Raw genomic sequence first — 17,405 nt, forward strand, 5'->3', positions numbered from 1 at the left:
CACTGCTAAAGAACCCTATGCACAAGCGAATTATTGAAATAAAATTGAACCATATGTTAGTCCCGAAAATGACCTAGTTTGTTTCAAGTGGATGTTAAACCCCATTTCTCCCTCTCTCTATAAAGTATGGTATGAGCAGTGACTCAGTGACTGAGGCGCTGGATTAATCGCTGAAGGTCGCGGGTTTCATCCTGGTATTGGTCCAGAAAGGTGGAACAGGCCTGACAAAGAAACAGTGGCTAGTTATTCGGATAGTGCGACAAATCAAAGTTGGTTTGACTTGCACATAAAGGAACTCTTGACATTTGAGTTGTTTTATGTGGACGTCGAGGCAACTTTGGTTTTTGACAAGCTGGGTTGGGTGGCCGAATGGTGAATGTGTGCGCGTTTGATCAGAAGGTCTGTCATTGAGTTAAGTGGCGTGGTTTTGATATTTCTTGTTACCGTTTTTATGTGTAATTTATTTTTTCAGGGTGCTCTTCATCCAAAAGAATCGTCTCGTACACAGACTCTAGTCTCTAGGTTACAGTTGTTATGGCAACATGTTCGTCAATCTAGAAAACAGTTTGAAGAAGCACCTGATACAGGTAAGTCAGTAAATTAATACTTTGATCAAATCTACTAATCAGGGGAGTGGTTGGCTGAATGGTTAGCACGTGCGTGCTGTATCATAAGGTCTGTCATTGAGTAAACTGGTGTGGTTTCGATTCCCCGGTTGTACGTGACAAGGAGTATGTTCACCTGTCCAACCTCGTGGGTTTTCTCCGGGCCCTCTTGTTTCCTCCCACTGCTAAAGACCCCTACGTGCAAGCGAATTATTGAAATAAAATTGAACAATATGTTAGTCCCGAAATGTCTCAGTTTGTGCCAATAAAAGTATGGCAATTTTGGTATATATGGAAAGTAGAAACATCCAATCTTACTAGAAAAATACTGGATTCCCTGAAAAACACCCATGTAAGGGTTTCTCTAACCGGCAACGATTAGGGATGTCTGCTCGAGTGATTTGAAGCAAAATTTTGCTAGATTAATTAGTTTGAATATGTTTTTAGTCCAAATATATCATCAAATCACACAGTTTGTACGTGGGAAGTTAAAATTGCCTTCGTTCTGCACATTTACTTGGGCATCACCAAACTTCTGGACGCCCCTGACTTTGCAGCCTGGTTTGCGTTTGGTCGTTTAAACCTATGCCATAAATATATTTCCACCTAATCTCTGAAGGTGGCCTGTGGTATGCAGCCCTTAAATATATATTTCCACCTAATCTCTGACGGTGGCCTGTGGTATGCTGGCCCTAAATCCCATGCCTTAAACCGTTTGACCCTGATAGAGATTTTTATTTACAGGTTTTCTAGGAAAGAGTTTATCTCGTCATATAAATCGTTGTTGGAATTATGGTATTAAAGGTGGTCTGGGTAGTTTATTACTGGTAACTTTCTTCCCGATCATATCTCTAACAACATCCACGTTATCATTACTACTAGCTGTAACATGTCCTTTATGGTAAGTACTGGTATATTCTAGTCTATAGTCTCTGTCTGCCCAGTCATATCTCTTACAACATCTACGTTATCATTACTACTAACTGTTACATGTCCTTTATAAAGTACTAGTATATTCTAGTCTATAGTCCCTAATATCATTACTACTAGCTGTTAATGATATATGTCGCCGCCCATCTCTGTTCGTCTGGACGTGCGTTCACATTTGTTTGTGGACACAATTTTTATCCAATTTTAATCAAACTTAAAATATATCTTTATATCCCAAAGATCTTGAATAAGTTTGATAATTTCTGCCTTTTACGCAAAACGGGAAATATATCCGAAGTTTGTGGACCCACAGAGCCTCCTTTCCTTCCACAGCCCCTTTTCTGTCCACACAACCCCTTTTCTGTCCACACAACCACTTCTTCTTCCACACAACCACTTTTCCTTCCACACAACCACCAAGTTTCACACAAGCACTTTTCCTTCCACACAACCACTTTTCCTTCCACACAACCGCCACTTACCACACAACCGCTTTTCCTTCCATACAACCACTTTTACTTCCACACAACCACTTTTCGTTCCACAACCCTCTTCCCTCCTCCTTCTTATTTCTCTATTTTCCCACATTTCCCTCCCATGTGTAAGCCGGTTGTATTATTATATTTTTTTATATTTTCAGGGTTCCTCTAGTCACATTAATTGCTCATCTTGGTTTTATTTTATTTTATGATGTTGATTGCCCAGGTAAACATCTATTATTGTCTTGGTATCTGATTCCAACTCACTTATAACATTCTAGCAAGTGTCCTTAATCTCGTTCAAACTTGCATATAACATTCTAGCAAGTGCCGTTAACCTCGTTCAAACTTGCCTATAATATTCTAGCAGGTGCCGTTAACCTCGTTCTAACTTGCCTATAATATTCTAGCAGGTGCTGTTAATTTCGTTCTAACTTGCCTAAACATTCTGGTAGGTGCTCTTGTAAAGGTGGAACCTTGGTGGTTCTGTGGGTGAGATGTTGGCTCACTGAACTGGAGGTCGCATGTTCGATCCTGGTGTTGGCCTTGAAAGTTCATCGGGATTTTCCGGCATGGTTCCTACCTGTCAGTGGTGCAGAACAGAGGGCCTGGCAAAGGACAATGTGTAGTCATTCGGATGGAACAAAAAACGGAGGGCCTGTGTACACATTGGTGTGCACGTAAAAGATACCTTGACAGTCCGGCCAAAATTTCCCTCATAGTATGGTGTATGCCCATCTTCATTAGCCCAGTTGGAGCAGAACAGTAGGACATTAAACCCCATTTCATTTCATTTCATTTTCTTATAGAGGTTCTATTGCATTTTGTTTTAATCACCAATGAATCTGCCTGAAATATTGACAGACGTTAATTTATCAAAATAAAAGTTTTATTAATTTGAATTTTCCATGCTAAAATATTAGACCACTCAGAGCGTGATTTGAGCGATAAGGAAAAGGGTCGCCTGTCCAACCTCGTGGGTTTTCTCTGGGTCCTCTGATTTCCTCCCACTGCTAAAAACCCAATACGTACAAGAGAATCATTGAAATAAAATTAAATCATATGATAGTCCCGAAATGACCTAGTCTGTGTCTAGTGGACGTTAAACCCCATTTCTCTCTCTCTCAATTAAATCTTAAAGCCTCAAGAAATTTTATATTTTCCGAAAAATGTATGAATTACTTGCAGTTAATTTAAGTTTTATTTGGACTAATTTTCTTTGTGTTTGTATTATTTCAGATGAGAACAGAGAAAATCGTTTTTTCTGCCTGTTTGAAGTGATAATATGGAGAATATTTCTACAAGGTTGTGTGCAGCCAATTGCAGCGTTCCTTACAGGAGCTGTCTGTTGTCCATTGGCTGCTTTTTTTGTGATGTTTTGTAAGTGATTTGTTTTATGTTTGAATTTGTCTCCAACCTCGAGTGTTTTCTCCGGGTCCTTCGATTTCCTCCCACTCTCAAAGACCCCCAAGCGCAAGCGAATTATTGAAATAAAATTGAACAATATGTTAGTCCCAAAATGACCAAGTTTGTGTCGAGTGGACGTTAAACCCCATTTCTCTCTCTCTCTCTCTCGCTGATGTGGAAGGTGTGACTTGTTCAGATAGGAAGGTCAACCCAAGTCCACCTCATGTGCACATTGGCATGACCCAGTGAACATGATGAAAGACCCTGTTACAGTTGAAAATCGGAGATCATTTGGAAAAGTCACTGCCTGGGGAAAATCATGCATTACGCGCTTAATTATAGAAATGAAAATTACAATACAGTTGAGGAAACATTAAGTTCCTTTCCATTATCTATTAAATAAAAACTGAATTTTATCAATTAATATTTCAACATCACCTCTTAAAATTCTGTCAAATCCACACATTTAATAATTGAGATTATTCCCCTTTAAATTATATTAAATAGTTGGTGTGATGAGGAGAGCAGGAAGAGGATTATGGGATACATTGATGTTCCAGACCATTATAAAGAGTCGAGGACGAGTTCCGGCTAGAGATGGTTTCATAGCACGGAGAATCTCTGGGCCGGGATTGGCCTCAAATTATTTTTTCCAGGCAAGTAATGACATTGTATAATATTTCCGTGTGAGATGACAAGCTGAGAGGACAAAGCAGATTTTTCATTTGTTACTAGTCACTATGATTACCGGTTTGTTACTAGTCACTATGATTACCGGTTTGTTACTAGTCACTATGATTACCGGTTTGTTACTGGACACTATGACTACTGCTTTGTTACTAGTCACTATGATTACCGGTTTGTTACTAGTCACTATAATTACAGGTTTGTTACTAGTCACTATGATTACCGGTTTGTTACTAGTCACTATGATTACCAGTTTGTTACTAGTCACTATGATTACTGGTTTGTTACTAGTCACTATGATTACCGGTTTGTTACTAGTCACTATGATTACCGGTTTGTAACTAGTCACTATGATTAACGGTTTGTTACTAGTCACTATGATTACCGGTTTGTTACTATTTACTATGATTACCGGTTTGTTACTAGTCACTATGATTACCGGTTTGTTACTAGTCTCTATGATTATTGGTTTGTTACTAGTCACTATGATTACCGGTTTGTTACTGGACACTATGATTACCGGTTTGTTACTAGCCGCTATGATTACCGGTTTGTTACTGGTCACTATGATTACCAGTTTATTACTGGACACTATGATTACCGGTTTGTTACTTGTCACTATGATTACCAGTTTGTTACTGGTCACTATGATTACCGGTTTGTCACTATGATTACAGGTTTGTTACTGGACACTATGATTACCGGTTTGTTACTAGTCACTATGATTACCGGTTTGTTACTAGTCACTATGATTACCAGTTTGTTACTAGTCACTATGATTATTGGTTTGTTACTAGTCACTACGATTACCGGTTTGTTACTAGTCACTATAATTACAGGTTTGTTACTAGTCACTATAATTACAGGTTTGTTACTGGACACTATGATTACATGTTTGTTACTGGTCACTATGATTACCTGTTTGTTACTAGTCACTATGATTACCGGTTTGTTACTAGTCACTATGATTACCGGTTTGTTACTAGTCACTATGATTACCAGTTTGTTACTGGTCACTATGATTACCGGTTTGTTACTGGTCACTATTATAGGCTGTTCTAATATTTAAATTCCTGATTCAACAGAAGGGAGGGGTTGGATGGCCAAAAGGTTAGCGTGGGCGCGTTGTATCTTAATATCTGTCATTAAGTCAACTGGCGTGGTTTCGATTCCCTAGTTGTACATGGCAAGGAGTAGGGTCGTCTGTCCAAACTAATGGGTTTTCTCCGGGTCCTCCGGTTTCCTCTCAATGCTAAAGAAAAGAACTAAAGAACCCTTCGCGCAAGTGAATAATTGAAATAAAATTGAACCATATGTTAGCCCTGAAATGACCTAGTTTGTGTGGAGTGAATGTTAAACTCTCTCTCTCTCTCTCTTTCTCTCTCTCTCTATCTCTCTCTGATCCAACAGAGAGTTTATGTAATGACACGGGTGACTAGGCCTCAGTAATAACAATTTGACATTGGTCAATATGGTTACCGGCTTGCTGTGACCATTGCTATTCTAATAATAAAAAGAATGGGCCCAGCATTTCACCGGACCCCACTGTGTGTGTTGAAATGAAGAGCAGTTCCCAGATGAACCAGTGACTAAACCCCAAATAAATCAATGACTAGGCACCGTATAATGAAATGTTTAAACTGTTCAAATTTCACTTTAATTACTTGGCGCCATTGTTTCATATCAAGGGCTGCAAACAATCTGATTAAAATACAGATCTATATTTCGTTTCGTTTTTTTTATACTTTCGACGGCCTCTATTCTATGAAGATTTGACCAGTTGTATTGGAAGGTCGCGTCAGACCTTATGATGTCAGACATTTGATTAAACATGCATTATGCAAGAGCAAAATCTGCTTATTACAAGTCTTTCTTTAGTCCTGAAATGTTATCTAAATTATCAATTAAGACATTAATTAACTTATCCAGACCATAATAAACTCTCAATGTCAAGGCTAGCCTTCAATGTTGGCTGGATTAGATTCCTATATGCCGCTTAACGGCCATTGATAATTAAATCAAAACAGTGGATAATCGAGACTATGCTGTTTATATTAATGATTTTAGTAATGATGACCAAGACTATGCGAAAATTTCACTCGCTTCGTTCTCGGCTCATAGTGGATCAATTTGACTGAAATTTTCAGCAAATTACCTTTACACTATCTAGTTTTTAAGTATTATAGCGAGAACTGCCATCTCTTTATCTTATCTCCAATAATGTATCTTTAACCAATCAGCGTTGGTGTTTCTAGTAGGTTACCCACAGTTCCGTGCAACTCATGCCAAAAACTCGCCATAACAGACCGTTCCATTGGCTAATCCCTCACATCAACCAGAATTGGGTTTTATATCAACTCTTCCAGATCCTAGTGTTGTAAAGACAAGTAATACAAAATTTTGAACTAAAATAATGAAACAAAATAGTATCTGTGTTTAAATCAGATTACATTTACATAATAAAGCAAGATATCAAAGAACATACTTGATGAAATAAATAAATAAATAAATAAATTAGCCTTTTTAATTAAATATGTCTTTAGTTTAATTTTACAAGTAGCATCTCTTTTCATTTCAAATCAATACCAAAAAATAGCTGAATGGGATCTGTGATTGACTAATTTAAATGAATGAGTAAAAATTCTTCATTTCTTAATTATACATTTGTTTTTTTAGATTCGACCAGAACAGGCTCTAGCTGCTGTTGAAGCACATCTAGAGAAGGATGAACTCGATGCGTGGAAAGTTAATGTTTTGAAAATAATAGAACAGCCAAGAGAAGCTTATAAGTAAGTGGAGCATGCTTTATAGTAAACACAAAATATTGTAAGTATAAAAACACATAAACACCACAATAGCACATACACATCTGAACACTCAGAACCCATAAACATCTGAACACTCAGAACACAATAACACAAAAACATCTGAACACTCACAACACAATAACACAAAAACATTGGAACACTCACAACACAAAAACACATAAACATCTGAAAACTCACAACACCAAAACACATAAACATCTGAACACATACAACACAATAACACATAAACATCTGCACTCTCACTACACATAAACATATGAACACTCAGAACACAGTAACACATAAACATATAAACACTCAGAACACAGTAACACATAAACATCTGAACACAAAGACAGTAACACATAAACATATGAACACTCAGTACACAATAACACATAAACATATGAACACTCAGAACAAAATAACACATAAACATATGAACACTCAGAACACAGTAACACATAAACATCTGAACACTTACAACACAGTAACATGTATACATCTCAACACAATAACACATAAACATCTCAACACAATAACACATAAACATCTCAACACAATAACACATACGATCATAAATATTACAACACATAAACACAGACGCCTGAATAATCCTTGTATTTCTGTAACAATGTTTCATTGGTTTCGATTTTTATCTATGACTTTGATGGGTGTAATCAAGTAAATTGATGTAATCAGTGACTTTGATGTAATCAATTACTTTGAATGATGTAATCAGTTGCTTGTATTCATGAAATAGATGACTTTGATTAGTGTATTTAACTAATTAATTGCTGTTGGTTATTTTATTGTTGTGTTTTGAGGGGTGTTATGTTTGGCTATACCAGAGTGTGACATAAATACACCTAGTGACATAATATTGGGTATTATTAGATTATGATATAAATACACCTAATAACATTTATTGGGTATTATCAGAGTGTCATATGAATACACCTAGTAACATTTATTGGGTATTATTAGAGTATGACATAAATACACCTTGTAACATTTATTTGGTATTATTAGGGTGTGACATAAATACACCTAGTAACATTTATTGGGTATTATTAATTTTAAATACACCTAATAACATTTATTTGGTATTATTAATTTTAAATACACCTAGTAACATTTATTGAGTATTATCAGAGTATGATATAAATGCACCTAGTAACATTTATTGGGTATTATTAGGTTTAAATACACCCAGTAACATTTATTGGGTATTATTAGAGTATGATATAATTACACCTAATAACATTTATTGGGTATTATTAGAGTATGATATAAATGCACCTAATAACATTTATTGGGTATTATTAGTTTTAAAATACACCCAGTAACATTTATTGGGTATTATTAGTTTTAAAATACACCCAGTAACATTTATTGGGTATTATTAGTTTTGAATACACCTAGCAACATTTATTGTGTATTATTAGGATTAAATGCACCTAATAACATTTATTGGGTATTATTAGAGTATGATATAAATGCACCTAATAACATTTATTGGGTATTATTAAGATTAAATGCACGTAGTAACATTTATTGGGTATTATTAGAATGTGATATAAATGCACTCAGTAACATTGATATTTTTATGAAAAAGAAGAAGCATATTATATTCCAGGTTATTCCCCATCATTCATCATTATGATGATGTTTAGGCCAAAATTATTCACTTTTAGTTTTTCTAGGTCTCAATAAATAAATATGTAAATATATCTTCGAAGTTTTCAATTAAAGAAACCAAGTATTTGGGGGAGTGGGGGGGGGGGGAATGTTTTGTTTGCTTATAAATTTTTTCCTGAAAAATAAGAAGCAAAATTTGAATAGGTATTCCCTATTTTCAATTAAAGAAACAAAGTATTTTATTGGGAGGGGGGGGGACGGTAATGTTTTGTTTTCTAATAAATTTTTTCCTGAAAAAAAAAGAAGCAAAATTCAAATAGACATTCCTGAAGAACAAAGGTTCAGATTGACTTGCCACTTGGTCCTGTTGAAAAAATAAGTTTTATTTATATTTTCAAAAATTAAAGACTTGAACTAAAGAGCTTTTGAGCAATGCAACCAAATATTTTGTTTTTAAATAAATTTTCTATTTTCTGTTTTTTAAATATTTTAAATAAATTTTCTATTTCCTGTTTTTTAATTATTATTATTTTTTTTTTTTAATTATATGTTTTTTCTGTTCTTAAAGAAGTTTTCATTTTTTGTTTTATCAAATTTTTGTTTAAGATAAATCTTTTCCCTAAGAAATAGGAATCAAATTTTGAATAGGTATTCCCAACGAACACAAGTTCAGATTATTGTGGCCTACTTAAAATAGTTATAACGACTATACCAGAATTATCTGATTATTACCCCATGCTGAGTTTTTATTTATCGCGATCTATTCACCCAATGGTAATCCTATTTAACGCATGAAAATAGCCTTGAACAACACAGATCAGGTGATCAAGTTGTCATATTTTTTATCGCCTCGTAACTCTATATACCCTTGTCTTGTCGAGTACAAGGGAGTAAAGTAATACAATGTTGGCAGCATGAGATGAATTCTTATGTGTTTTTTTTATCTCAATTACTTCAACAGGTGAATTTCTGTCTGCTATGTTAAAAAATGGAGTTGTCTCTCTTTTTATATTGGGAGTTGGATTGAATGAATAAATGAGATGGGATTTAACGTCCTACTGTTAGAGTGCCCCACCATAAATAAATATCTCCAAATATCTTGACAATTACACCAATATTTATATATATACCAAACCTTAAATCAGTTTTGCACATTTATAGTCACTAAATGGTCATGTTATACTTAATAAGCTATGACCATTTAATCATTCATAGAGTGCCCCACCATAAATAAAAACCTTAAATCAGTTTCGCACATTTATAGTCACTAAATAAACGGCCATGTTGTACTTAATAGGCTATTATCATTTAACCATCCATAGGGTGCCCCACCATAAATGAATATCTCCAAATATCTTGACAATTACACCACAATATTTATATGTATACCAACACCCATCTGCATTAGCCCAGTTGAGAGCAGAACAGTAGGACGTTAAACCGCATTTCGCCTGATAGCCTGGAGGTCGGGTGTTCGATCCCTGCATTGGCCGAGAAAGATCATTCAGATTGTCCGGCGTGGTTTCCCCTTGTAAGTGATGCAGGATGGAGGGCCTGACAAGGACAGCTGTCTAGTCGTTCGGATGGAACGAAGAACTGAGGTCCCGTGTACACATTGGCGTGCACGTAAAAGATCCCTTGGCAGTTGGAATTCGATATAAGAGTAGGCCGTAGCGCCTCTGCCCGGGCAAAATTTCCCTCATAGCACACTGTATGGCGTATGCCCATCTTCATTAGCCCAGGTTAAGAGCAGAACAGTAGGACGTTAAACCCTCATTTCATTTCATTTCATTTCGGTTTAACACATGCATGTTAGATCCTATGGTCTGTCATTGATTGTGGGGTGGATGGCCGAATGGTTAGCACGCGCGCGCTGTACCATACGGTCTGTCATTGAGTTAACTGGCGGGGTTTCGATTCCCCGGTTGTACGTGACAAGGAGAAGGGTCGCCTGTCCAACCTCGTGGGTTTTCTCCGGGTCCTCCAGTTTCCTCCCACCGCTAAAGACCCCTACGCGCAAGCGAATTATTGAAATAAAAAAATTAAACCATATGTTAGTCCCGAAATGACCTAGTTTGTGTCGAGTGGACCTTAAACCCCATTTCTCTCTCTCTCTCTCTGTCATTGATTCAAGTGGCATGGTTTCGATTTCCCACGTGAACATGACAAGGAGTCAGATTGCCTGTCCAACCTCGTGGGTTTTCTCCAGTTTCCTCCTACAGACCATATGTTAGTCCTGAAATGACCTAGTTTGTGTCAAGTAGTCATTCAAACCTCATTTCTCCCTCACTGTATTTCTGTGTAAGAATATTAAACAACAGAATCTGTCAAAATTTGACCGTCTGTTAAAATGTTGAAATGGAAGCCCTACTGTGTAGGGGAGCCACAGTGGCTAAGTGGGTAGGATGCTGACTCACTAGCCTGGAGGTCGCATGTTCGATCCCTGCATTGGCAGAGAAAGTTCATCGCGATTTTCCAGTTTGGTTTGCACTTGTCAGTGGTGCAGGATGGAAAGCCTGACAAGGACAGCTGTCTAGTCGTTCGGATGGGATGAAAAACCGAGGTCCCGTGTATACATTGGCGGCACCTAAAAGATCCCTTGGCAGTTGGAATTCGATATAAGAGTAGACCACAGTACTACTGCCCGGGCAAAATTTACCTCATAACACATTGTTTCGCATATGCTCATCTTCATAAGGCCCAATTGGAGCGAAACAGTAGGATGTGAAACCCCTTTTTATTTCCTACCGTGTAGAGTGTGTAGGCAGACGTACAAGTATTCAGTGCAGTAGGACATTAAACCCCATTTCATTACATTTCTTACTGGTGTAGAGAGTGTAGGTAGATGTACAATCATTCAGTGCAGTAGGTAAAAGAGTAAAACCATCTGTTCTTTCATTACAAAAACATCTTAATACAAGTTTTACGCTTCATTATACTTGAAAGACATGAGATCAGTATCCAGGTATTTCAGACATCGTGTAGGTGTTGTTACAATTAACCTAATGTTTTTAAAACGGCTGTGTATATATTGAATTAGTGCTATCTTCAGTGCCGTGATAATCTGAGCAAGCCAAGCAGAGACAATTGGGCTATTATTACGCATTTCATTATGAATACTTTTTAAATATTAGGTATCAGATTCAACCAAAAGAATGTCAGAAATCAAACAAATATTATCAATATTTATATCGTCCACCACTATCCCCCAACAGATGAAGCAGAATGGAAGGATGTTAAACACCATTTCATTTCATATCCCCCGATCAAACACTCCTTAATAGTAATCTTTTTGCTAAAGGGCCTTTCATTTTCATAAATTTCTACTTTCTTTTTCAATATTCTGTATTTAACTGATTATCTTTGCTCAAATCTTTGTTCATTCCTTAAAAAAAAAATACATTGTTTTTTTTTTTTTTCTAAAAAAAATCTTGGGGAAAATACCCACTTTTTAAAAAGAGAGAATCTTTCAAAAAAATACTTTTTTTCAACTTTCAACCAATTAATTTACATAATAAAAGACAAGTATATAAATCAAGGACTAGTGCTAAATGATAAGGCCAGCTCAATTTTTCATCATAGGTCACTAGATGTAAATGGGGTAACACTAATCCCAACCCAAACCCTAACCCTGGACATAGCCGCAATGCTAACCTTACCCTAACCTACAATCTCGCCAACAATCACGTGCACTAACCATATTAACATCTCAGTGACCTTGACAAAAATTGAGCTGGCCTTAACAATTAGATCTAGCCATATATCATCTGTTTGTTTGAAGGAGACGGGAAGTCCTCAAATTACTAAATTACATAGTTTAATACAACTTATAACTCCCTTAAACATACAGTTTGATATCTCGACTACTATACCCCTTATATGATATCCTTTTTGATAAACCATGAAATATATCTGTCAATGACGACGTATTCAGTCTGTTCACAGAAATATTAAAGTCAAAAGAAATAAATTTGATCTTTTTCTAAGTTATTTTGATTATTTTGTCGAAATTTTATCCGTCTATTAAAATATGGCAGTGAAATTCAAGAAGACGAACAGTATATTTCGATTATTTCTGCAAGAGTGTGTCAAAACCTTGACGATTTGATATACCCTGATCCTAACCGTGTAATACGGGTTTTATATCCCACACTTGTTGTTTGGCGTCTGCAGATCGTTATCAGAACTACAGGTATACAATCAAAATGTCAGCTAATCGTCGCTTGCCATCGGTTTTTATCCTCTTTATAAACTTACGAGGATTATTGTGTCGAGTGCTGATACGAGAATAATCACGATTATTATTTTGACATTAAAACAGAGGATTTTAGATTAAGCCCTCAGGGAGTAGGATTAACTTGTGTCTCAATAGAAATCTGATAAAAAAAGATGGCCAAGATATTAGAATAGATATCCGATGTTGTGACAGACAGATTAATATCTCGAAACTGATTTATTTACGTATTTAAAACTACAAACGTTTAAGGCAATATATATGTTATTCCAAAAGTGATTAATTTTAGTATTTTTCAAAGTTATAAATCAGTATTTTAGATTAGTTTGATATCATTTATAATTGACCTGGAAATACCAATTTTTATAATGTCAATTAAAATCAGAGTGAATAAGATTTAGTTTTTAACCCAAATTTAATGGAATCTAATCGCAGCTCCCACCAAGTTTGGTATCAGATTTCATGCTTTTATTCTCATAATAATTAATTTTCGCATATTCTTTAACAGGCATTATGCAATAGCTAAATCTGCCTATTGCAGTTCTTTCTTTAGGCATGAAATGTTATCTAAATTATTAATTAGACATTAATTAACTTATCCAGACCATAATCAACTCTCGATGACATCAGATGGATCCGATTTAAAGTAGATTAAATGGTTTATTTGAGTCATTTAATGATTTAATTTAAAAATGGAGAAGCTAGGCTAAGACTCGATTGACCAGTATTGTGGTTATGATCAATGCACACATCTTGTCAGAGAGAGAGAGACAGAAATGGGGTTTAACTAGGTCATTTCGGGACTAACATATGGTTTACTTCTATTTCAATAATTCGCTTGCCCATAGGTGTCTTTAGCAGTGGGAGGAAACCGGAGGACCCGGAGAAAACCCACGAGGTTGGACAGGCGACCCTACCCCTTGTCACGTACAACCGGGGATTCGAAACCAGGCCAGTTGACTCAATGACAGGCTTTATGATACAGCGCGCACATGTTAACCATTCAGCCATCCAACCCACCCCTCACATCTGGTCAAGACTACAACCATTGATAACCAGGTTCAGAATAAAGTAATTTCAATGAAATTTTCAAAATATTCACTTTGCATTATCTATTTTTCATATATTATAGCGAGAACGGCCAGCTCTTTTTCTAAATCTTACATAATGCCCCTTTGAATTAAAACCAATTTTTAAGGACTTTTAAAAAAAAAAGAACATTATAGATTAGTTTGATGTCAAGAGAATTTGAAAAAGGATCCTGATTTTATGGCATTTAAATAACTTTAAAAGCGTGTTATTAACTCTATTTCTTCTTTTTTCATTTCTCTCTCTCTCTCTCTCTCTTAATTTTGGAAACATAAGATAAGATTTTATTGTATCGAAACATCCATTTAGGACAGCATACAATATAAACATGTACATATATTTATAACATAATATTTACAAATAAGACAACGGTAATTTTAATCTCACTTATATATACATTTACTAACTGGACAAGAGTATGTAATGTACACATTTACCTCAAACAGGTTTAATAATGGCACAGCATTCAATACAATTATGATGCATGGGTATAAGTATTATAAATACATAAATAACGAGGAGACTAATAGCCCATTCAGACCAGTTTAACTTAAGCGTCTGAATGCAAATGTGGGACAAATAAACAAGTTTAAAAAACCCAGCTCGCGACCTGTCTTCGAGAAGGCACCTGTCTTCGTCGTCACAGGTTGGCTTAAAAACCCCAGCTCCAGCTTGCTTTGAGTATGCGCAGTACGCAGTAAGTTACATTCCTGTGAAAATATCTGGTCAGATAGTGCCAATGTTATCGAAAATGTGCAAGAACCAAATAAAGAATATGAAGCTACCCTATGAAGCGTAACTCTAACCTCCGACCGAAGAGGCCAGAATAGTTAAACTGGTTTGGCTTATAGTACGTGTGAACGCAACACGATGCTGTCTTAAAAACCCCAGCGATTATGAACTGGTTTAAAAATAAGCGTCTGAACGGCCTATTAGTATAGGTATTTAAATGGAAATATGACATAGGGATGCTAGAATGTATGTGTATTGGATAGTAGAAAGTTGACCTTTGATGTGAGTTAATTTGATGATAAATTTAATCGTGTCATCAAGGAGTTTTAAATTAAATATAATCTACAAGTACACACAATTTGATGGAATAACAAATAAAGGATTTAATAAAGGAGGTAACCTGATCCCTGGTTATCAAGAATTAACCCCTAGTTAACCCCCTATTATACTCCCCTAAAATATCTCTCTTCTACCAAATCTTCAATGTGATTTGTTTTATCTTCAAGAACTGTATCTTAGTACACAACACTGGTCTCTCAGCTATAATGTCATGGGTTCAAATCCTGGCATGGACTAAGAAAAACCTTTGAGATTTTTCAAGGACAACCAGCACTGGTCAGGGGTGGGACATCTTGAAAAATCAGAACTTTTATACAGTAGAATCTTCTTCTTTTTCTAGAACGAAGGAATTATCCCTTTAATTGATGCAGGATATGAGAGCGGAATAAATAATGTCGTGGTTTTTTTAGGCCTTGACAGTAGAACGATAAATAGTGAAGTTTCTTCTGACAGATCTAAACCACATACAACAATTAACATGATAACTTCACCTATTTCACGTCTTTAACAAGCAGACAAGTATTTGGATGATGAGGAAACTTTCAGTTTAAATTTATAAACCCATTTTTCTTATTCTCTTTTCTTTTTTAAAGGTCTACTTTGGAGTTAAACGTCATTAAAATTTACAAAGTATTTGCGCAATGAGGAAAGTTCCGTGTTAAATTTATATACCTATTTTTCTTATTCTCATTTCTTTTTTAAATGTCTACTTCAGAGTTAAAAACTTCAATAAAATTTGGGGATCACGTGGCTAAGTGGGTAAGACACTGGCTCACTAGCTTGGAGGTCGGGTGTTCGATCCCCGCATTGGCCAAGAAAGTTCATTCAGGTATTCCGGCGTGTTTTCCCCTTGTCAGTGACGCAGGATGGAAGGCCTGACAAGGACAGCTGTCTAGTTGTTTGGATGGGACGAAAAACCGAGGTCCTGTGTACACATTGGTTTGCATGTAAAAGATCCCTTGGCAGTTGGAATTCGATATAAGAGTAGGCCGTAGTGCCGCTGCCCGGGCAAAATTTCACTCATAGCACACTGTATGGTGTATGCCAATCTTCATTAGCACAGGTTAGGAGCAGAACAGTAGGACGTTAAACCCCATTTCATTTCATTTCATTTCACTTCTGGACTAGTTGATAAATATTTTTGAGATGAGGAAAGTTTCTTTCATGTTAAATTTCAAAACCCATTTTCTTTTAGTTCGTTTCTTTTAAAGGCATCCTACTTTAGAGGTGTAATTTCTCTCTATGGATATGAGGACGTGCACTTTACTGGTGCCTGACTGTAACTCGCAAGCTATTAGTCAGAGTCCTTACGTAAGCAGGAGTTCCTAAAATAGTACAGGAACACAGTTAACTGATATGAAGTATTTAATATCCAGAATAGAAGTGATATCGTATTCTGGATGACTGGGGTATATATACTGGTTTGGTTACCATTTATATAAACTAGAAAGGAATAAAGAGATAACCCAGTCAATACTTCATTGCTAACTGATATCCTAGGGATTAAGTCGTTATAGTTAATTGCTAATCCTTTGGAGTCTGGTCTGATCATGACATGTAAAATCAGTCACTATAACAGATATAACAGACTTCGAATGATTCTTCAATTCTTTAATATACCGCAACATAAATATACATATATCATCATACAGTACTGACAGGCCAGTTTATTAAACTTATTTAAAAAAACTGATGTTTTGGCACTGGTTTCGGATGTAACTGCAGTAACGTCCTACTGTTCAGCTTCAAACTGGGCTAATACATATATACACCATACAGTGTGCTAAGAAGGAAATTTCCCGGACAGCGGCACTATTGCCTACTCTTATATCAAATTCCAACTGTCAAGGATTTTTTTATGTGCATGTCAATGTATACACAGGACCTCATTTTTTGTACCATCCAAATGACTAGACAGCTATCCTTGTCAGACCTTCCATACTGCATCACTGACAAGGGGCAACTACAACTACACAAGAGTAACTATAATACAATAAGTAAGTGCAGGAGACAGGGCTGGTCTCTGTGAGCTCCAATTGGGGACATTTTTGCAGACCTCCAGGTTCACACAGTCAAAGTCTATTTTATTAAAGAATGATGAAAATTTGTTATTAATATTGTACTTTTACATCATCCTTATAAGACATATAGAAATAGATTTCACTAAAAATAAACACACTTATATGGATATACTACTTCTGAATTTTATTAACATGCTACGTTTTGATACACATACAGGTATCGTTATCAAGCAAATATATTGCACCACAATTTTGTTAACTAATCATTATTTGCTTGATAACGATATCTGTATGTGTATCGAAACGTAGCATGTTAAAAAATTCAGAAGTAGTATATCCATATAAGTGTGTTTATTTTTACTTTTGTATCCTTCATTAGCCCAGTATAGGAGCAGAACAGTAAGACATTTCATTTCTTTTCACTTGACAAGATT

At 35.9% G+C, this 17,405-nt stretch overlaps 1 protein-coding gene across 1 annotated transcript in view; it reads left to right on the forward strand.

Annotated features, from left to right (window-relative positions):
- Positions 1-17,405, forward strand: part of LOC126810062 (uncharacterized) — a 141,116-nt gene that overhangs the window by 23,091 nt on the left and 100,620 nt on the right. The window contains exons 20-25 of the mRNA XM_050535012.2: positions 473-587; positions 1,350-1,506; positions 2,176-2,240; positions 3,254-3,394; positions 3,929-4,077; positions 6,785-6,897. Coding sequence (XP_050390969.2) covers positions 473-587; positions 1,350-1,506; positions 2,176-2,240; positions 3,254-3,394; positions 3,929-4,077; positions 6,785-6,897 — 740 coding nt within the window. The remainder of the gene's footprint in view (positions 1-472; positions 588-1,349; positions 1,507-2,175; positions 2,241-3,253; positions 3,395-3,928; positions 4,078-6,784; positions 6,898-17,405) is intronic.

This window comes from Patella vulgata, chromosome 2, assembly GCF_932274485.2.
Source record: "Patella vulgata chromosome 2, xgPatVulg1.2, whole genome shotgun sequence".
Taxonomy (NCBI): domain Eukaryota; kingdom Metazoa; phylum Mollusca; class Gastropoda; family Patellidae; genus Patella; species Patella vulgata.